The sequence below is a fragment of the Crocodylus siamensis genome, chromosome 2 (genome assembly GCF_052110815.1).
Source record: "Crocodylus siamensis isolate JL-2025a chromosome 2, ASM5211081v1, whole genome shotgun sequence".
In the NCBI taxonomy this organism is placed as follows: domain Eukaryota; kingdom Metazoa; phylum Chordata; order Crocodylia; family Crocodylidae; genus Crocodylus; species Crocodylus siamensis.
The window spans coordinates 203,228,822-203,252,930 of NC_143396.1; the positions used below are offsets into that span (position 1 = coordinate 203,228,822).

Sequence of the window (24,109 nt, forward strand, 5' to 3'; positions counted from 1 at the left end):
TGTACTACACCTGTCTGATTCATTTTAAAAACTCCTTTTTTAGAGCAAACCCATGAAATATAGCCTGGTATTTCTCTTTCTTAAATCTGTTTAAAAAATGCTACTTACTGAATGACACAGATCATTCAGCCTCAGGAGCACAGCTCTTACAAACAAGATATGAGTGGGTGTTCCCTGCCATAGTCACAGCTTGAAATGTACTGCTGAAGAGAAATAATGTTCAAAAATGAGTTTTCCAGCATGTTTTGATAGTAGAGGTCACCCTGACAAGGGGAAAAAAAATCAGACGCACTAAAAAAGCTTTTACTATCTCAGACTCTTATGAAGACAAAAATAATCCCATAATTAAATTTGTATTGTTTTATACATTCTTCAAGGAAGAATTTATGACCGCTTTGTGCAAAAGGTCAAACCCTGCATTTAAATTGGGATATTATGATAAATGATGTGGGCAGCATGGGTTCTAATTTTAGCAAACACAAATGATTTCTTTAAAGAATTTGTTCTGATCTGGAATTTTTCTTGACCTCTTACAAGGGGAAATTGATTAAATTATATGGAATATCTAGCAAATTTTTGCAAAACATAACTCAAAACCATTTGCTCATATGACACATATTTCACCTTGGTATTTATATTGATAGAGACACGATTTCACATATGCAATCCCCAGACATCATATGAAAATGGGGTACTGTAAAAAAGGATAGGGAATCCAAAGCCTATAACAAGAACTGCTTATGCTGCCCTGGTAAAGGCATCAATGAAAAATTGTCAATCATGAGTCAGAACCCCCAAATCATGAAATTGTTCTAAAAGAAAACAACACACTGGTGTCTCTTCCAGTTTAACTCCTTGTTACCATTCTCAATGTGCCTGTTTAAAATGTAAACTTAAATGCAGAATACACTGGCTTGTGCATATGAGAATGCTATCTCTCCCCCCCCCCCTCACACACACACACACACACGCTGGCCTCAATGCCATCACACACTTTCTCTCCAATATCCTGCTACCACCAGTAAGAACCTTTGCTCACTGCTGGGATGCTACAGTCCTCTTTCCTCTAGCCTCATGTCTTGCCACACCCCCTAGAAAGTCTCCAGTCCCTCAACTCCCCTAGAAGGAGCTACCATTGCTTCAAGACTGAACAGCCCTTTCCTTGACTTTTATGTCTGTAAATTTCCCCAATCTGCACTGTAACACTATGGTAGTATAAGGGATAAGACATCTACTACCCATCCCTAGAGGAGGTGGTCTCACTGTGTTGCATCTTCTCTGGGTCTCTGTGGGGAGAAGCTACAGCTGTTTATATGTTCTATTTGGGATAAAGGTAAATTTATTTTAAAGTAATTATTTTTTAATGTTTTTCTCTTAATTTGGGGAAGCTATGTTTTATGGTGTTAGAGCAGAGTACATACTATGATATCCTCAGTGTTAGCTTTACTGTTAAACTATCTTTTAAATACATGGGGTGCTGACAGATGTGCAGCTTCCCATTCTAACTAGTGGAGCTTCACAGAAAGCACCATGAGTTAAAGTGACCTCCCTGACCTAACAGATATTCACTCTTTGGTCAAGAGGGGAGAGTCGAGAACAGGGTGGAGGAGTAAAAATCAAGCTCCAATTTGGAGTCGAACCTTCAGAGAGGCTGCCTGCCTACAGCCTACTCCCAGCTCTGGTGCTGTCTGCAGGATGGGAGGCGGGAGAAGGGGGAGAGGGAGCTCCAGGCTGGGGTTTGCCCAACCTAAGCTAGAGGGAAAGAAGGTTGTGGGGGGACTGCAAGGTGGGGAGGGCTCCAATCCACCACCTGACCTCCAGCTCAGGATGGGAAAGCCCCAGCCCAGAGCTCCTGCCCCTCCCCTACCCCCCTCCCATCCTACAGACAGCACCAGGGCAGAGCTGGGCTGCATCAGCCAAGCCCTGACCACATGCAGGGACTAACAAAAGTTAATTAAAGCACTCCAGTTTGAATTTCCTTCATCTGACCCCTCATCGGAGGAGGGTTAATTTGTTGTGCAATTGGCCACTTTGAAAATGTTCGGTAGCTGTGCACTTCTATCAGGCATGGCTGTAGAATACTTTCAGCGGGCTGATCACACAACAAACGTCATTTGTGTGAGTGACCTCAGTTAAATAATATGAGAGAAAAACAAAGATTGGAGTAAATGTTAGTAGAATGCATTACATATAGCACTAGACAGAATACTCAGTTCAGGATCTTATTTTAGTGCCCTGATTCTTTTGATATCCAAGTCCCACCTATCCCAATGTAACTGTGAACAGCCTATGGGATACTCTAATTTGCAGCAAATGTTCTATGCTCTGTATTTTATGGAAGTTACATAGCTAATTATCTTTATGGATGTAGGATAATATATCATTTTCTACTCTCCTCTCCCATTCTTACCCATTATGATGGGACTGTGGTGGGGAGGCTGATATCAGAGCTACATCTTGATTGATGCTGAGACAATCCTTAATGACTAGCTGCATATTAATTACAGCAGAAAGGGGAAGGCATTAAATGTAAGCATGGTCAAGAACTGTATCAAATATTACAAGCAACAATTGGTCCCCACCTCTGAGAATTTACATAGATCAAGTTCAGTGACAGACTCTGATTGTGGCTTGTTTAGGGATGTATATGTTGTTTCGTGATTTGTGTTATTGAAATAAGTAATTTGGCACTACAGGCCCTAGGGGCCACTTGGCTACCTCTACTATCTTCAACCATCCCCATCTATTATGTGTTAGTCCCATCTACTTCCATTCCCATCTATTATCTTTTAGTCATCCAAATTTAATTTCTGTAGTTCTGACACACCTAGCCTTCTTAGTCTAGGTCATTCTGACACCCTGTGAATAACACTTTCTCTGGTGTCCAAATTGTTTCCATTCTTTCAGCATGGCCCATTGTGCTTTTGATTTCCATTGTCAGGGCTGAGTCTCTGTACAATTGACACAACTCATTCTTGTATCATTAGATTATACTGTGCACCAAAGATTTTCTGTAGAATCTTCCTCTCAAAATGATACTGGTATCTTATTTGCGTGTGAGAGAATCCAGGTTTGATTCCTGTAGGTCATACATGGCCTGATTATGGTTTTATAGTCTTAAAATTTAATTTTCCTTGAGATGAGCTTGAATGACAGGAGCTTGTGCAATGCAAAATAGAACCTACTATATATTGCAGAAGCTCCTATCATACAAAGCAGGCTCTATTTCCTGCTTCTGTCCTACCTTCATATTACTGTCCTGTGCTATGATACAATCTAAATACTTGATGTGGGCCACTCGATTAAAATTTGTGTTGTTTATTGTTATGTGATGTCCAGATATCATGTTTTACTCACATTCACTTATTGTCCAGTTTTCTTTACTTCACTTGTGAGTTAGTTATCCAATGTTTCTGTATCATTCATATTTTCACTTATGAGAACTATATCACAAGCATACCTGAGGACTTGATGCTCTCCACTCAGTTGAATTCCTCTGCTTATGTTGTTTATGCTCCTGATTACTTCTTCTAGTGCCAGGTTGAATAGGATTGGAGACAAATCATCTCCCTGACAGTCTCATTTTAATTGGTAAAGGGCCTGATTTTTCTTCTGTTTTGTTTCTTGGTTCATGCATACAAACTTTAATGAGTTCAATTAGTTTGTTGGGAATTCCTAAACCTGCTAATAGTGACCACAGACTTTCTCTGTGTATGCTATTATAATCTTTCTGGAAGACTATTAACAGAATGTGTAAGCTTTGATTATACTATTAATTTTTTCTCAACTATTTGTGTTAGAGAGAAGATTTGGTCTGTTGTCACTCTACTCTTGCAGAACCCAATCTATTCTTGTATTCTCTCTAAATGTTATCTGTGTAAGGTAGGAAGCACTGTAGCAAAATGTTAGGGAATACAAGTTGTTAATAGTGGTAATACCTCTGTAATTTTGACATTCCCATTTGAGGCCTTTTTTGAAGATGGGACCAAATTAAGTCTCCTCTTCAATCGTAAGGTAAAATTGATGACTTCCAAATAAGGGGAATTAATTTATGGATTTGTTTATAAAGCTCTTGCCATAGGCTACACATAGGGGCCCTTACTGACTGGGGAGTGGGGGGTGATGACTAGTGCCTCCTCCTCCCTAAGACTGTGGGGGTGCCGAGATAAGCGCTGGCAGCACTGCTGGGGGACTCCCCAGTATCATGAGGCCCATGGCTCTTGCCCTCCATATTTTATCATTACTGCTCTTAAGTTTTGTTATCACTGTTTTCACTTCTACAAAAGATGGTTCTTCTATTTTTGTTTCAGCTAATGAATATGTTTCTTGTTCTACTGGCGCTGTAGGTATTGGGCAGTTCTACTGTTCTACAAATATTCTTTCCATCTCTCTATGATTGCTGTTCTATATGCAAGGAGGTTTCCATTTCTGTCATTTATGACAGATGTAGTCACTTCATATCCTTGTTTACAGTTTCTGACTGCTTTATATCTATTTCTTACATTATTTCTCGTGTTGTTCCTTGATGTGCTGGAGTTGATTCTCCAGATGTCAATGTTTTTGTTTCTTCAAACTTTCCTTGTTTTATGTGGTTTAAATGTTTGTATGTTTTACATGATTTAGATAGATCTAGATTGGTTCCCAAACTATGGCTAATAAATGATCCACAGCTTGTCCACAAGTGTCATTAGGCCCTTCTTACAGTATTTTCAATTAAAAAATAGATGGTAGGAATGCATGGTGGTCTATGATAAATTTTGATGATTGATGACAGTCTGTTGGTCACAAATTTTGGGGAACCACTTGCATCAGATTTGTAGGCTGCTTACAGGTGTCTAAAAAACCCAAAACAGATGGCATTTTAAGTTGGCAAGTTCCTGCATCAAGACCAGTGCATGCCCATAAAAGTGTGTTAGTTGGACCCGGCTCCAACTATCTGTATAGTTCAGATTCTTTAGTGGGGCTTTTTGGCACTTTTATCTAATAGCTGATTGAATCATCTATTAGATAAAATTGCCAAAAAGCCCTACTGAAATGCCTGATCTATACAGATTCTGCAGAGCTGGATTGAACTAATACACGGCTTCTTCCAGTAAAGCACTTTTTTAACATCTGTCAGCAGCCATAATGATTAGTCACTGTGGCTAGGTACACACAGTCAAATCCTGAGACTGAATCATTTCAAGCTTCACAGGTTTGTCTAATCTGCATAGATTGAACGAATAAGCAAGTGAACAGACATTCACTTCTGATTCCAGAAATGCAGCCACATGCCTGCAGTGGCCAAGGCAAGAAGGCAGGTGGTGCTAAAGCATGCCTCCCTGCTCAGCTAGATCAGACAGCTCAGGCCAAGGCTAGCCCACCCACCCTGCAACAGTTGGGGAGAGTGTTGAAGAGGAGAAGGAAAGTACCTTGAGATGCTGGGAGACTGAGTTAACATGAATCTGGAGGGGATCTGGGACAGAAGTTCAATAAACCAATTTAACCTAAATCAGTTAAGTCTGATACTACACCCATCCAAATATATCTTAAACCGGTTTTGGCCATATCAAAAGTAGTTTATGCGCACTGAACTTGTTGTGTTACACATTTGTATTGATTTTTGATTACTTATACCAATTTATGTGTAACTGCTGTCCCTTGCCTATAAAACTTCTTTAATCAAAAGATACCTTGACTGGGGAGAAGGTGATTTTGTTTTCTTCTAGCTTTAGTTTAGCAAGAAAAGTATATTTAAATGACTTGATTTTTTTATGGTTCTCATTATTTTATTTCTACTTTAAAAACAAACAAACAAGTACATAACTGAAGTTTAGAGTTAGTGGAAAAGGTGCAATGGCTGCCCTGGTCATAGCTATTCTGAATTCATAACCCTCCTTCCACTTTATCCCAAGGAACAGTATAAGGCAAAACTGCAATAAAAGGTACAGCACACTATCCTCCAAAGGAGTCTTCAGTTCTGATTTCAACTGATCACATCACTGAGAGGTAATAATAGCTATTTCATTGTGAGACTCTGCTCACACCAGGAACAAGTATGTAGATTAGTGCCTATTGAGGTAGTGATCTATGTAACCTGGAATCTTGGTTATTAAAAATGGATTATGCAAAATTAACTCATTTAACTGACTCATCATGGACTTCAGATTGCAATTGTTTTCAATCATTGGAATGTCATAGTTTCTGTGAACACTTCCTATTGTAGCAGATTATTGCAAACCCTAGTGAAACATAACCCCACATTTTTTGTTTTTTCATCAAGATTTATGTTTCCTAGACAACAATCTCCAAACAGACCAAATCTATGGATAACATATGAGATATTTAAATGTTTCTTGTAGTGGCAAATCAGGTAATTTTTGTGTCCCATCATCTTCCCAAATTCTTCTTACCTCATAAAGTCTTGACTATCAAATACTAGGAGGCATGTTGCCAAAAGAGCCCCACTGTCAGATATCCACACAAGCATACAACCTATTCATTTATGCCCTCTAACAGGCATCAAAATCAGTTCCAAAGACTGAAGTCCTTAAGTGATACAGACCAGAAAATGTAAATTATGATTTTTAAGCAGTATGTATACTTGACAATTAACACCCCCACCCCAAATTTTTAGAGCCAGATGAGTAGTCTTTTGAAATTAAGGTATTTACCAAATAAGGCATCACATTTGTCCCCAATGGTTAAACTGCAGCTTACCAAAAGAGACAGTATTCATCAATATGGCTCAACCAAAGGTGCCCACTTTCTGTATAAAAACATGTGCAATTTTTATAAACACACACATACATACACACACTCACTCACCATATATTCACATAAAATTAATGGACTACAGAGAAAAAAATTGTGTGGGAACCTGAAGACAAGGAAGAACCCATACATCTATGACTGGAGCTAGTTATCTTGTAGGATAAGACAAAGTCAAGGACTACATACATAATAGCAGATGTCATTATGAAAAGGTTTCCATAATATAATTTAGGTGAAGAGGGTATAATTTTGGCCCAGACTATGATTCCTTGACAACCTATTTCACAGTAGCAGATTTCAGTGATTTTATAATCAAGGATAATGTACAGATTTATAATAATGAGCTGTCAATGGGTGGAATGGCAGCATTGCAACCCATTATTTTCTCAGACATTTTCACGGCATGTGCCAAGTACAGGAAAATGTGAGTAACATCTATGAAAGGGGCAATATCACTTTTCTTATTCAAACAAACTCCTGTGAGTAGGTGTATAGAAATCTATCTGGTGGTACTTGCAGATAGATTTACTGTAGAAATATTCATATACCTTAAGATTTTATACATGAAAAATGTAACAAAGACAAAAATTACCCAACATATTATCTTTTCCTTATAGATAACTGTCAGAATCTGAATTCTCAAAATATATTTTATTTAGTGTTTATCTAGTCCCTTCAAAATCTGCATTACTGTTATCTCTCCAAAGCCTATGGCATGGTGCACTTGTGCCTGACATCAAATGGTAAGCATTATTGTTCTTACATGACTCAAGAACAACCACTGAATTGCACAATAATTTTTACAATGAAGAGAAGCAGATCAGTATAGATGTGTAAATGTCTACTGATATAATGAAGAGTGCCTCAGTCATAACATTTAGGGGTGGGACATGGTCATCATGAACTCTAAGAAAATCCTAGGATACTGGAAGGGAAAGAATAAAGGACTCTACATTTCTAAATCAGCACCAGAACAATATCACCTTGTAAGGTTATTAAAGTATTGTGTGCATTTTTCTGGAGACCCTGTATCTTGATCAGATTCCAGACTGGATTATTATAAATGCCACTAAAAATATTTAGCAGCTTTAACTGGCTACAAAAAGAGTCTCTGATTCCTGGCTCACACTTTTCTACTGATTATGCACTTTAACAGCTGCCATATCCCAGATAGGACTTGGAAGCTTTTAGCAGAAGGTGAAGTGATTCAATTATGTATTTTTGGAAATGTTTGGGGATCCTTTGGAATGAAATACATGTTTCAGTTATTCCTTTGTGAAGCTGAAATAATGCAAATAAAACCATTTGAGTTATTCCAATTATATGCAATTGGATATGAGGGCAAATTATCTATAAATGCAAATTCTCAAGATAATTGGCTGTTATTGCTTCTATTAATTACATTACCACCCTTTAATTTTCTAATTAGAATTGTTTCCTTGCATTATGGTATTCTAGCATAGGAGGAAACTGATCTCTTTTTTTCACTTTTAGTAGAAAATAAATCTCTCCATAAAATTAGAGACATTAAATGAAAAGTAGCAACTCTGCAGTTTTTCAAGTGACTTTTTTTGTATAGATGAAAGGATATATAAAAACAACCTTGTGGCAGAGATCTGTCAAGTCAGCAATGAAACTTACTACATTAATCAGATGACATTTGCCCCCTAAAGTTTGTTTATTAAGATTTGGAGTTGCTTTTCATTATAAAACCAACCACTCTGTCGACACCTATTTACTTTTTTCATTTTTTAAAAAACCAGTTAATGCCCCCCCTCTCAGCTGGAGGGGGCACTCACTGCATCATCAGCCAGAAGAGGAAGAACGTGTTCCTGCTGATCTTGCTCCAGAACGAACTTGGAGGTATGGGCTAGGGCTATGGGGAAGGAGGAAGCCCCAGGTCCTGGGCATGGCCACTAAAACTACACCCTGCCAGGGTAGGGAGGCTTGCTGGGACTACTGGTGGTGCACCAGCATTGTAGATTCCAGGACCAATGATCCCCTGGTGAAAGGTGGGTAGGATTCACCATAACCTCCAGCTAATGCACACACACACACACACACACACACACCTGGCTGGAAAAAGCCCAGACCTGTCACATCTTTCACAGGCCTGAGGCTTGCTGGTTGCAGTGCAATTGTGAGGCTCCCAGTGAGCTCAGCTTAGCTGCTTGGGATGCCATCTTTTGCATTGAAAAACTCTTTGTCAGCCCCTTTGTCAGGCGGAGGAAGTACTTGCAGTTGGTGCGTGTTTCCTGGTCCTGGCTGAAAGGAATAGTAAAGAAACCAGAGGCTGGCCTGGCATGCAATGCAGGCAAGAAAGCCAGTCAGTAAAACTGGAAATGCAGGCTGGGGATGGAGGGGGGTGGATGAGAAGGGGGATATAGCAGTGCAGGTAAAATTTCAGAGGTACCTGGGGAGTCAGATGTCCGGCAGGTTGCAGTGTGTCAGAATTCCAGTGTGTATATTGAGTCCATGAGTTTCTGTACCTGCTACCTAGAAAGCTGATGAAGTTCATAGGCCCGGCTGTGAAAAGTCATGCAGGGCCCCAGAACCCAGACTCCCCTTGCACCTATCTCCTTGACAGCTGGAGGCTTCATGGCTGCAGCAGGTCCTGTCAGACCAGTAGTTTTCACCCCCCTGTGCCTTAACACGCACAGTGTCACCTATGTCACAAGTTTTGCTTGTCAGCAGTTTGAGGTGAAGCATCCCAGAAATCCCAGCACCTGTCTCCTTGAAACTTGACAGGATTTGTGTCCTCAGCAAGAGTTACCCTGATGTGGCATAACACACACATGTGATATGAGTTTTGCTTTTACAACTTTGAGGTACAGTTTTCAAGAAAACCCTGCACCCATTACTTTGAAACTTGGCAGGCTTCATGCTCCATGCAGAGGCTACTATCTCTGCAAGTTTCATCTGAATCAGCCAGGAAACAACAAAGTTATAGATATTTCATTGATTCCCCATGATACTCTATGGCCAAATCTCCAAATCTTTCCAAATCTGCTCCGAATCTTTTGAAGTTGAATTGGGAGAATCAAATCAGAAAAGTGATTTGAATCTCTGAATAAAATTGCTGGTATCCGAACTGGCCAAATCCAAATTGAATAGTTCCCTATTTGCACAGTCCTGTTACCCTATCCTCTGATATGCCTGGATTTCCCCATAGCTTGGTAAAATCCATGAACTTAACCATTGATCTTTCTACCCCCTTCCCTCCCCATCCAAGTCTTGAACATGTTAAAGAGCAGAGGTCCAAGCAACAATCTTGGGGACACCACTGGAGATGGCCCTCTAGAATGAGGCCATCCCATTGATTACAACTCTCTGGGATCAGCTTCTAAGCCAATTGTCCACCCACCTTACTGTAGACTGGTCTAGGCCAGTACCCTCCAATTTGGTTGAGAGAATCTCATGGGAAATGGAATCAAAAGCTTTACTGAAGTCTAAGTATCAACCTTGTGTCCCTTGTTCAGCTGGTTGGTTACCTGGTCATAAAAGGACACCAGGTTAGTCAGGCATGATCTACCTTCGACAAAGCCATTCTGGTTGCTTCTTAGTACCCCACCAGTTATGAACTTGTAAGTGATGGCCTCCTTAAAAAAATTTTCAAAGATGTTTCCCAGGACTGAAGTCAAACTGACCAATATATAGTTTGCAGGGTCATCCCTCTTACCTTTCTTGAAGATAGGCACCATGTTGACCCTCTTCTACTCATCTGGGGCTACTCCCGAATTCCACAACTCTTCAAACAGCTTTGCCAGAGGCCCTACTACAAGCCTAACCAGTTCTTTCAGGGCTTTCAGATGCAGGTTATCTGGCCCAGCACACTTGAAAATGTCCACATGTGCTAAGAGTCACCTGCTCAGGACTGATTTCATGTGGTCTGCTGTCTTCCCCATATTCCCTGAGCCTCTGGTCAGGTGAACAGCTCCCATCTGATTTCAGGAATACAGATGTGAAGTATATATTTTGGAGCTCTGTCTTTTTGCAGGGATTAACTGTGGGCTGCCCCTCTGTATTCAGCAGGGTCCCACAGAGGAGATCATTTTTTTTTCTTGCTCCCTATGTACCTATAGAAAGACTTTTTGTTGTCCTTAATTTCAGTCACCAGCTTGATCTCCATGCCTGCCTTGGCTTTCTATGTCTCATACCTGCAGACACTTACTTTATACATACACATTTCATACACAGAACTATGCTAGATCCAGATGCAGACATAGTCCACACAACAGAAGATGAAGAATTTTGTTCAATAGCTATAAAAATAGATGTTCTCATGTTCTCCAACTTTTTTAAAAGTAATTTTAGTGACATCAGGGGAAAAAAGCTTAGCATTATCTTTAAAATACTTTCTAATCTTTCAATAAATTTTAAATCCTTCTTAGTTCCACTTTGATGGTCTTACAGGACAAACTGAAAGCTCTTTAAATGAAAAAGGGAATACATTTTACCTTAGTGTTTGTTGCCTGAAATGGAACTTTTGAGCCGTTTGTAACTGGGGATGTCAGCCTCTCAGTCGGTTTTGAATGGATTATATTCATAGCTGGAGGTTGATTGTGAAGAACAGAAGACAAGCAGAGTTGGACAGTCTCCTTCAAAGCTTTCAGCTGAGACTCCTGAGGAAAGTGAGATGTCATCAAATCTTCAGACTGGTTATAGCAAAGAGTATTGCTTATTTTCAAAGAGTATTGCTCTGAATCAAACAGATTCTTTCTAGGTTTGCTGGACAGAATCAAGTGTACATGTATATAATTATTCTGCAAATACACAGAGACAAGATTCTTGGTACCACACCACCATAAATTATAAGCAAATTGTTTAATATAATAGAAAAATAATTTATTTTACATTTACATGCTATGCCTTTACATAATAAACTATCAGGTTTTTTATTGGATTTAGGAGGTTACCATTGTCCAAATCAGAGGAGATCTGTATTTTCCTTGAAGTTCAACACATACTGGTGCCAAACAGTAATAAGCTTCTGTTTTCACAATGCCAGTAAGACAAGCCCTTTAACAATCATAATATTGACATCTTATGCTTGATAAAGAGATATATGCGTTACTCTCAGTGACTGTGAAAGTGGTATGCTATCTGTGAACAAGCATTTTGTTGCAGCCAGTCTAAGTTCAGGCCACTTATTTTAAACTGCTTAAACCTAGACTGGTAGAGGCACATGTAGCCTTTTTCTGCTGCTAGAAGTGGCACATGCAGTCATTTGCCACTGCTGGCAGCAACACAGGCAGCCTGAGGTAAGAAACTTGGGGTGAGACGGATGGGTCCAGGGGGAGGCTGGCATGTCTGTCAGTGACTGGCAGGACTATGGTGTGTCAGTACGGGCAGAGGTTGCTTGGTCAGGGGAGAGGGGAAGGAATCTGGGTATTAAAAATAGTCCAGTCAGGATCAGGGTTGGCAGTAAAACGGAACAGCCCCAGGGCTGAAGCGAGCAGGTGAGATTCCCCAGCCCTGGGGATGTATATGCCAGCATTGGGTAGATCAGGTTAACCCCTTCCTAGATTGTTTATCCCTATCTCAATATAAGTGCACCTCCTGAGATGAACTAATTGAGTTTGGGCATGCCATTTTTTGGTCAAATTAAACCCTTAGAATGCCTACATGAGTGGGCATTTAGATAAGCCTAACCCTGGTTAGAACAATTGAAATTCAGTGCCTGTACATCCCCATAGTAAACAAGGACAGGAAAGATGGCCTAACGATTACATGGCTAACCTGGAACTTGGGAAACATTTAAATTTCCTATTACATCATAGGCTTCCTGGATGACCTTAGGAACATCTCTCATTCTATGTCGTTATTTAATGTTCATCATGAGGTTATTCTCAATCAGACCAAGACACATAATCTATCTTTCCCTTCTATATTGAACCTGTAAACCACATCAAAGCCACCAAACTGGAGTATGAGGAATGTTATGCCTCATTCACAGAAGTGTGTGACCTGCTATGGAAATCTGGCATGGCAGGTCAAGCAATTTGGGGAATGAGACATAATATTTCTCCAATTCCAATCAAATGAGAGCCAGCATGGAGGGGTAGGGGGCACCTGTACCTGGAGAATGGGAAGCTCCCTACTCTTTAGCTGCACCCCCAACTCCCCAAAGAAGTTGCATCTGGGGAACTGGGAGCTCTTCATTCTCCAGGGGGTGCTTCCATGGATGCCCAGGAGCATTAAAAAAGTGGGAGTGCCACAGGGGTTCTCAATGTCATGTCTGCTTTTAAAAGGTCTAAGGCACTATGAACCTACCACTGGGAAGCCTTTCCCATACGTCAGGCTTACAGAGCACCGTTCCTTTAAAAAAGCAAATATGTAGCTGAGAGTCCCAGCTACACTCCTATCTGCTTTTTTTTTGGGTTGCCTGGGGACTGTAAGCCTGAAATCAGGGAATGGCTCCCCAATACTGGGCTCTTGGTACCCCCCACAGTGGAGCTGGGGATGGGGGAGCTCCCTCCCTCCCTGCTGATTATGCTGTTTTAAAGAGGTACTCAAAACAAGCATTGGGGAATGGGGTGGCTCCTCTAGTTCTAGCTGGTCATACTGAGCATGTTCAAAAAAAAGAGAGCATGCAGTTGGTGATGGGGGAGATTCTTAGATCCTTCTCTAAACTGGTGTGTGCAACCAAGGACAGAAGTAAGTTCCCACATCCCCAGCTGTACTTGCACACTTAAAGAGCTACCCAGCATGTACAGCTGCTTGTGTTGGGTGCCTCTTTTGACTGGCATGTGCAAGTGGGGATTAGAGAAGATCTATCAACCAGCTGCACACCCATATTCAAAGAGTTTAGCTTTCTACACCCAGGACCACAGGCTGCAGGGCAAAGATTTTTAAGGTGTCTTCCTGGTCCTAGCAAGCTCAAATCTCCCAGCCAGGTTCCAGACCAGAGGCTGCCCAGCTTCAGTAAGCACTAGGATGATGAGGCATGCCACACATTAAATTTATGGTACCATACAAACCAGCCACAAAGATGTTACACACATTCTGAGGAATATCTTTATGGCTCATTTAGCATTTTATGGTACCATAAATTCAATAGAGGTGTGGCATGTTGTTTCCTTTAATCATTCCAAAAATGTAGCACATGCCAGGGACCTGAGAAACTTAAAAACACACTGCAGCAGGGTCAGCATCATACCTTGAAGTTCAACAGAATTTCTCAGCTCACAATAGACTACTTCTAGGATCAGGTGTAAGAATATATAGAGTAGATCAGTGGCCCACAACCCATGACTCATAGAAAACACTGCCCATGAAACCCTCCAACATTACTTGGACCACAAAAATTTAAAACTTAAAACTGAGGTTGACAGGGGAAGTGAAGTATAATATTGTATGAATCATATTATTTGCCCAGTACTTGACACTCACAAGGACAGTTGGGAGACCATTGGTGTACAAGGTTGACAAGTACAAGAGTAAGAACAACCATAAGGAGGACCTGATCAGCATAGACATTATGGTGCAGATGTAACTATACAATAGTATAGTTACGGTAGTACAGTAAAGAATCTATTCTCCGAACTATCTGAGATCAAAATGCATTTATAAAATCAAAATTGTTTGGGCAATGAAGCACATTAAATAAACCTTTAAATGCAAATTATATACAAAGTGCTCTCACTTTTACCACACATTAGGCAGCCTATCCTGAAGTCAGCCTATCCTGAAGTCAGATAACAGAATGGTTTGAATAACTGTTGTTTAGATAATTGAGACTCTACTGTAATTATTTCAGTAATGCTTAGCCAAATAATTAGTAGCAATTTTTTCCATATCTTTTTAAAGCTTGGTAAGTAGGATGTGCTGTCCATTAACAAAAAAGAGAGAGAGAAAGAGATTGCACTAAACTCCATTCAGCTTGCCGCTATCTAACTGGAACCTGGGGATAAATCATCTAATTGGACCGGTTTGGTACCTTTTAGCTTTGTTCAAGTACATGATAACTCTTGAAGGCTGTGTGAAGCATTTTGGCAAAGCATTTTGTATAGGCCACTGAGAAAAGCCTACTGCTAGTACACACAAATGTATGCCAGAGTAGCCAAATAAAACTGTTTGAACCTAAGACAGAAGGATGAAATGTTTATCCATGCTGTTTTAAGAATATGTGACTTTGCTATCAACGCACTTGGAGAACCTATTGTTCAATGCAATCCAGTTCACATGCACTTTCTCATTGCTCTGTCATCTTTCCTATTCTTTAAAGCAGATGCTGTGCATGGCTTCATTGTGAAATCAATACACCAAGAATACACCTGTCACTTCATCCCAAACAGGAAAACTCATTTATCATGTAGGGAGAACAAGGGTTAACCAAGCTTGGGTGCTTTTAGTCTTCCAGTTCTCTCCCACAATTCTGCTTGAGCTATACTTTCTTGTCTCCCTTCTTCTTCACGGATTTTTAACAATCCATTTCTGCTGACCTTTCACAGTAGTGGGACAAGGAAGCCATCCCTGAAGTCTTCTTTCCCTGCTGCTAGTTTGCCACAAACTAACACCAGCCTTCTGGTAAAACAGTGGCATGATAGCACTCTGAATTACATGTTTATGTTAGTGGATAGGAAAGGAACAGAATCATAGAGAGTCAGCTGGGTTTGCTGCAAATCATTTTGAGGTTAGCAGACAGAATTCTTTAATGACATTCTCATTAAAAGTTCTTGCTGCCAAATGCTCTCTGCGTTTCCCAGTACTGTCTGCATTATAATGAGTAACTCCACTGGGGAACAATACTTTTTGTAAATACGTTGTGCCAGTGGCACCGCAATAGTTCCATTCAAGGTAGGAGAGAGAAGGAACACTGTATGAATTTCTTCTTAGAACAGCTTGGTTTAAGAATCATATACTACTTCATCTGAAATCCACCCTGATATTTGGGCTGGTACACCACTATTGTGAATGAAATTAAATAGGTCTGGCACAACTCCCCACTTTGCAGTGGGGAGTTATCTAGGCCTGGGCTAACTCTATAAAGTAAAATGTATACATTGAGGACCATTGTACAGGTTTGTGTGTATCCATCTTCTTTCTCTCTCAGCATCGTGAACCTCCTCCCTCAGCTTTCCCCACCCCACTCCCTTGGGCTTAGTTGGCTAACGTGGTATTTTCTGTAACTTAGTTGCATTCCATGCCTCACCCCCATCCCTCTAATGTTAGTCCCTTGCTTGGGCGATTTGTATTTCCCTACTGGCTTTATCATCTTTTTGGATTCATAATCCTAAACATCTACTAATAAAATTCATTCTTTTGGCAGAAGGCAGGGTAGCAGTGCACATTATAGAACAACTAAATCAGAGATGCATAAGCTTTTATGAGTCACCGCTCAGTTCATTAGATGTAGCTCACAAGAGCTTATGCATCTCTGATTCAGCTAATCTTAAACATGTACTTCTACCTTGCCTTCTGCCCAACTTAAGACAGACTAATATGGCTAATTACCTATCCATATAATATAGGGGTGTGTTTGGAATTATACAAGCTCAGACATACTTAAAAGTAATTTATTAAATGAAAAAAAGCCTTCTAACTCACTATAAAGAAAACAATTTCCAAGTTTAATGCATTTCAGTTGCTGGGAAAAATCCCAGCAACTGAAAGGCTTACAGTGGAAACAAAATTTATACATATATATATATGGTTAGGGCTGTGCAAAGCTTTGGTTCCCAATTTGATCTGGTGGAGATTCAGCCTGATTTGGCAACTGAATCTCTGAATCCGAACTGAATCAGGAGACCCTTTAATCCCTCCAAACTGAATTAGAATGCTCTGAATTCAGCAATTCAGACATAGACATAAATGTTTTTTCTACATACCTCAAAGTACCAGGTGACTTGTGAATGCTGCAATTCTGGGGCAGATGGAGTGTGCCACAGGAGTGCAGGTGGCTCCCCAGCACACTCGGCAGCAGACCCAGAAGTGGACCAGAAGCACTTCCAGTCCACTTCCAGATCCACTGGGAAGCATGGGGGTGGGGGGGCCTGCACCCCCTCCAGCTTGGTGACTAGTGTCTCCTGGGTCTGGGGAGCACCCAGGATCCCCCTGCAGCTAATCACTGAGCCAGGAGGGTATGGGGGGGGTGGGCTTGAGTGCACTCCCCAGTGGACTTGGAAGTGGACTGCAAGTACTTCTGATCCACTTCCAGGTTCACCACTGAGCATGCAGGGTGGCCCCCTAGGGTCCTGTGGGATGCTCCATCCACTCCGCATCGCAGTGTTCATGAGCTGTGCCTGGTACCTTGAGGTATGTGAAAAAAAAACATTTAAAGCTGTTTCTATGGCCGAATCCCTGATTCTCTGAATCAGTATCAAACCTTCAGATCAGGATTTGGCCAAATCGAATCAGGGACGGTGATCCAAATCAACAAATCGAATCACCATCTCTGACCTGGGCTGAATCCAAATTGAATACGGCCTGTTTTGCACACCCCTAATACGTACACACACATACACATATATATAATTATATACACAGATATATACACACACACACACACATATGTATATACACACACATATACATATACATACACACACACACTTATTATATATAAGTATACAATACATATATACACATATATGTATACACACAGATATATATCTTCCATCTTCCAGTGTTCTTCTCTGAAGCTTTTAGAGAGTATACTGAGCAAGCTTTTAGAGAGCATAGGAAGTGGCAATCATATTGTTAAGTATCCAGAATTGGTCCAACCTGGAAATGCTTCTTTGGTAGAGCTTCCAAAATTCAAATTAAAAAATACAAAAAAAATGGCACAATTCTAAAAGTATGTTTTGAAGAAAATGAAAGATTTTATTTTGACATTTTACTTTGTATTTTGTCATGGTTAAATACAGTGATATATTTGCCCAAATGTTTTGACCATGATATTAAAGTGACATGTTATGTTATGTAAAGCATGTATAAAAGTTGAAATGAGTTGACATGTATATTTTATTGTATACTTTTAAAAAATCTTATTTTTGATTTATTTGATTGAAAATGGATATTTTGTTCCCTAATTTAATACTCTAACTCAGGGGTCAGCTCCCTATGGTCCATGGGTCAGATCCAGCCCAAAGAACCATTGGATCCTGCCTCTGGACATAGATATTTTGAAGTTAAGGAAGAACAGGTTGGATGCATGGACTGTAAGGTAGATATAAAACTGCCTGGATCAACAGGCTCAGAGGGTACTAGTCAATGACTCAATATCTAGTTGGCAGCTGATATTGCATAGAATGCCCCAGGTATATATCAGCTGATATCCCATAGAATGCCCCAACTCCTGGAGCTGGTCTTGTTCAAAATCATCATCAGTGACCTGGAAGATGGTACAGAGTGCACCCCCAGCAAGTTTGCAGATGATATCAAAGTGCGAGTAGTAGATACACTGGAGAGTAAGATTAGGATTCAGAGAGACCTAGACAAATTGGAAGACTGGACCAAAAGAAATCTCATGAGGTTCAATAAGAAAAGTGTATTAGCACAGAACAATTCCATGCACCAGTACAGACTGGGATCTGACTGGCTGGGTAACAGCCATGCAGAAAAAGGACTGTGGGACAATAAGCTGAATATGAGCCCCCAGCATGGTCTTCTTGCGAAAAAGGCTAACAGAATACTGGGCTACATTAGTAGGAGTGTTGACAGCAGATCAAGGGAAGTGATTGTTTCCCTCTGTTCTGCACTGGTGAGGCCACATCTGGAGTACTGTGTCCAGTTTTGGGCCCCTTACTATAGAAAGGATGTTGACAAATTGGAGAGAGTCCAGCAGTGGGCAATGAAAATGGTTAGGGGGGCTAAGGAATATGACTTAGGAAGAGAGGCTGAGGGATTTGGGCTTATTTAGTCTGGAGAAGAGAAGATTGAGCTTTCAACTACCTGAAAGGTGGTTCCAAAGAGAATGGAGCTAGACTATTCTTAGTGGTGGCAGATGACAGACCAAGGAGCAATGGTCTCAAATTGCAGCAAGGGGAGTTTAAGTTAGATATTAAGAAAAAACTCTCACTAGGAGGGTAGTAAAACACTGGAACTGGTTACCCAGAGAGGTTGGAACTCATCCTTGTGGTTTTTAAGACCCAGCTAGACAAAGCCTTGGTTGGAATTATCTGGTTGGGGCTGGTCCTGCTTTGAGCAGGGGGTTGCACTAGATGACCTCCTGAGGTCCCTCCCAACTCTCATTTTCTATAATTCTATGATATTTGGAGGCCTTCAGTTGTTGAAGTAAGGAGCAGTAGAAAGCATTTCTCCTGTGCCACAGCAGAGAGAAATGGTGGTGGCACTGGCATCATCTGGATCTTAGTACCTTCCCACCTCTGACTTAAGTTGGGTCACTCCAGCCTGAAAAACTTACAACCTGAAAAGGTGTCAGACACTGCTCTAACTGAGAATGTATAACTGTTATTTTAACTTGTACCGAGTTGATAATTGGAACATAGTTTGCTCAAGTGTTATTCCCCCCCCCCCTTGCTGTATTCTAATGTTGCATGGAATTTTGAGTTCATCAAAACAATATTTTCTAATACTTGCCTATGAACATGAAAAGGGTGTTGGAGAATATTTCATTGAATGTTTGACCATCCTTTCAATTCACTTTCTCATCCACCCTATACAAAGGCCAAGGAAAATCACAGCCCCACATTTGTGGGAGATCAAGGACTGCCCCTCCTCCATGCACTCCTAAAGGAAGTGGGAGGCAGACAAGCCTAATGCAGCCCCTGCCCTCAAACCTAATGTACCTTCTCCCCCCAACAACTTGTACATTAAACAAATCTAATATATGTCCTACTGCCAACAACTGGCCTATTGAGCTAACTGTAGCTACTAGAAGGAATGTGCTGTCAAGGGTGGCATAACTTCTGTTCTCTGAGGAGCCAAGGGAGGGATGCTAGCTTTGTTATACCTATGAATTTATATATCTCCACCCTGTATTGTATACAGAATCACAACTAAGAGTTAAAATGTAGCCCAAGTCAGATCAGAGAGAGGCATCTTTCTCTTTGGTTGTACTTTGTTGCATGGTAAACTCGGAATTGTCTCTTTAAGGCTTTTAATCTTCCTGCACCAAGCCTTGTAAAACATGACATTGTGTTTAACTTTAAGCATGGAACTACTTGCAATGCATGAAGTCACTACAGTGCCTTAACATGGTTTTCTTTGTCAGATCCCAGAGATGTCCATAGCTAGTCCAGATAAAGCAGCTGAGAGTACACACACAGGTTCTTACTTTGTCAAGGGCTGCCTTTTCTAGTTCATCTTTTGCAACTGCAAGTTTTTGCTCCAGATCTGTTAGCTGTTGTGCCTGTGGGGATAAAAAGAAAAACACAGTTGCTGATGTAATTTACAGTATAATCATTTACCCAGTATTTTGCATTCTGTGCCTGTAAGACAGGAAGGGATTTAAACGCTATAGAGCAATGTATATGATTACGGTCATAATTGCCTGCCAGATGACCAAGCCTCAAGGGATTTTTTTTACACTGAGAAAACATGCTCTTCATGTAGAAATTGGGTCCAAACTTGCCTCCTTTATGCCAATGGAAGTTAATGCCAGTGGCAGTAGGAAAAAGCCACCTTGTATAAAGTATTTAGAAATCCCATCATAGTGGGTTTTTTGTGATAAGCAGAGTATTTACATATATTGAACTCTTTTGCTAATTATTCAGTAATTTGTCTTTTATTCTAAACATTTTAATACTGTCAATTAAAATACTTTCCCCCACACACCCACATGCAGAAATACTATGAAAAGATTGGTATACAAGGGATTAACTTTAGGTCTGCTTCTTCCTCCCCTTCTCTAGAGATCTGAAAGGAAAGGCTAAACAAATGGCTGATAATGCAACAGCATGATGAGAATGTCTTTGGAGACACAGGGATTCAAATATGGGGTCACAAAATTTAGATGGAAGACATACTGGAGAGGTTTTCTCTTTTTACAGTGCATTTTATTATTTTCTCATTGTAAACATCATTTCTTGAGAAGCGAACCTTGATGTTGACAATTTATTAAATATTGGTGCCAGTCATTCTACTGACTTATATATGTATAATTTGACTTGAGTAATTTTGAAGAATGACATTTTTCCACTAGGAATCTATTACAATTCAATGGAATTCTCCCTGCAGAAAAATAAAATTCTGGCAAGGAATTAGACTTTAAAGGAATTAAGGATCTTTAGCTTCCTCTGGCTATGCCTCCAATAATGTAATATCACATTACATTTGGTTACTATATAACCAAAAAGAAAGGATGTTGTGTTTTTTCTTTTATTGCAGTACTTTCAAATGTAAATAGCACTGCAGTTACATTCAGTGTATATGAATGAAAAGGGAAGGGGTACTCTGAAGCAGATGGTTATCTTTTTCATTGGAAATTTTAATGAGACAACATACATCATGCATATGACTAGCTCTATGCATTCTATCTCATCAGTTATAAAAAACACGATATTTTTTACTTTTGATTAGACATTTGCAAACAATCAATTACTAAAACTTATTGTTAATTTTCCCCTAGGATACTGCTATTCTGATGCCTGACTTATCTGATACCTTACCAGGTAAAGATTTTCTCAGGGAAGATTTTCTAAGGGTATTTCTTTACTGAACACTGAAGTATACTGTAGGTATTTCAGGTACTGTTGCAACATGTTATTTAGCATGTAGAACACTGTACTGATATGTCTACTCCACTTCTGACCTGCAAACTAGCTCTCATAAAGGTATGCTTACTGTACACTGCAGTACAGACTTTACATAAATGACATTTTCCTACGTTATTAAGGGTAGTCAAAGAGATGCATTAGTGAACAATCTGAATCTAACAAAAGGTTATGTGCAGAATTAAATGCCAGAAATTATATTAAATATTTAGATTTAAATGTCTGGTTTAAACTGACAAAAGCCATGACACTGAGCATTCCAGTCTCTAACTACACAAAAAGAGTTTAACTGCATTTAAAAAAGGCTTAGGCATTTTTGTGGAGAACAATAGCATCTGTAGTTAGAAATATATCTTCCAGCCATGCCACAGCTTCAGGGCATAAACTGACCACTAAATGAGATGAGAGCAGATGAAACCTTCCCCATTACCCTGATATTCTATAATTTTTCACTATTTTTTGTGTGTCATTATCTTTTCAAACATCTGACACCAGTCATTACTAAAGACAGACATAGTACTGGTATGGTCAGGTAAGATAACATATATGTTTCTAAGAAAAGTAAAGGTCTTTCTTATTCAGAGTCCCTTGAAATGAAAGGCATTTTTCCACTGATTTTAAGGGAAGTTTGGATAGTGGAAGACTTTGTGTAAATTCATTTTAATTCATGGTCCAGTGGTAACAATCCAGCTGCCACACAATGGCATTTAGTTTATGATTAAGTTTTCTTGTTGAAATAACAATATTCATTGAGCAATAACTGATGTTTAAACCTTGGTATTTTAGTTTTTAACTTCCTGTAACTTTAGAGTAACCAATTATTTTTTCTATAATTTTTAAAATTCTGTTGTAACTTTGGGAACATAGTTCTGTTGTAACTATGGAAATCAACAAAACTCCAATGAGAAAAAATAATGAAAAATTGTAAAGGCTGAGTAAAGAATAACATTTATACAAAAAGTTTGGAAATCCATTTGAATACTGCCTTCTTTAAAAGCTGGTACTAAACAGTTACGGGGAGTGAAGTTTTTCTTTGCTTTATCAGCAAAAAGATACAAATAGTTTAAGCAGCTTTTTCAAATAATATCAACTATTATTATTATTATTTGATTATATCTTTCTTACTGCTAAAGAGAAAGTTTTAACTATACCTACTATAAGGGCTTGTTTCTGTGTGGTGCAGAGAAGCACTGACCTCAATCAAGCTCTATGAAAACTGAAAGTACTGAGTTTGTCATTGGATTCAGGACCTTGAAGAATCAGGCTTTAAGAGAAAAGAAATTAAATGAACTATTTTGTTTTATTCCCTGACACTACTTTGAGCAATTACTGTCAGTTCAGTAACTTAAATAAGACACTCAGAGACCCACCCAGTACACAGATCCAAATTCCCATTGAAATCAATATGCTCATCCTATTTTACTTTAAAGTACCTTTAAGAAAATACCACAGCTATTTATAGGTCTAAAGAGAGACTGGACTATATTCAAATCTTAAATTACACTGAGTGACTCTGGATTTATTGATGCCATGATAATCAAGGCCAGATTGAGGATTTTTGTGCATATATGTATTTGAATGAATAATATGTAAAAACATTACAACTGATGCCCCCTTTTTGGCACAGTGACTCTAGCTACTTAGCAAAGACTTTATTCGTCATATTCTGCACATCATGTGGATAGTCTAAAGATACATCTTGATCTCTCTTTTAAAGCAAGATGCATATAGCAAGCAATAAAGGAGTTAAGTTGTGTAAGACCTGCAGGCCAGAAGCTTCATTCTTCTAGAAGTCAGCTATAACGCTGCCCTGGACAACTGAGAAGACATATTCACTGGTGGCCACAAAAACATCTTCCAAAAAAGTGTGGCTTATGTTGCTCCATGCAAAATCCTTCAGTTTTCCACAGGAGAGACATGGAACCAAAGATCTTCTTTGCATCCCCCAGACATATTTCTCTATCTGAAACCTTGAACTTACTATATTATCACCAGTGGCTCATCCATCTCCTATCAAAGCATTTACACCTATGTAAAGATAAGTTCTAAACATAGACCCTTCTCGTGCTTTGGCTTTACTGGTAATTTAACAAGAGAAAGTGATATCTTTACCCTAAACTTTCTTTCAAAGCTTGGCTACTCAACTGGTTTACCCTGAAAAATCTTTCTTCTAATTCTTCCTAGTTCACTCTGCTTGAAAAGTACCTTTTTACCTCTAGTTTAACTGAATTTGCCTATGAGCATGATTCTATTGTATTTCTATCCATGGTTTTCTGTTCCTGATAGTTCATGAAATAAACCAGGCATAAGTCTAGATTCTGCCATCTTGGCTAATATAACAGGGTGCACCAGCACTTCCCTGTTTATCCACAGGGGAGTTACCCTGAAGGGTGCTTCACAGGCTGGAGCCTGGATGGTGGCAGGTGAGGGCTGGATGGGAGCAACGTCTAGGGGGAAAGCTGTACCACTGAGTACCCAGAGTCACATGCTTTCACATCCAGATTACACTAGTCCAGGAAACTCCCAGAGGAGAAAGAGGGTGGGACAAGAAAAAGGGAAGGACAAGGGGCACAGGCAGCTCCAAGTAGAGGGAAGCCACAAAGAGTTATGTAGAGGCAGGGAAGGAAAGCCTCTGAGGAGCCAGGATGCATGGCAGAGGGCACAGAGGCAGACCCAGA

General features: G+C 39.8%; 1 protein-coding gene across 4 annotated transcripts in view; it reads right to left on the reverse strand.

Moving 5' to 3' along the window:
* LUZP2 (leucine zipper protein 2) overlaps positions 1–24,109 on the reverse strand; it is a 420,158-nt gene that overhangs the window by 102,299 nt on the left and 293,750 nt on the right. For all 4 annotated transcript variants that reach the window (XM_090032838.1, XM_090032836.1, XM_090032837.1 and 1 more), the window contains 2 exons: positions 19,994–20,068; positions 11,211–11,375 (listed from right to left, as the gene is read on the reverse strand). In XM_090032838.1, coding sequence (XP_089888964.1) covers positions 11,211–11,375; positions 19,994–20,068 — 240 coding nt within the window. The remainder of the gene's footprint in view (positions 1–11,210; positions 11,376–19,993; positions 20,069–24,109) is intronic.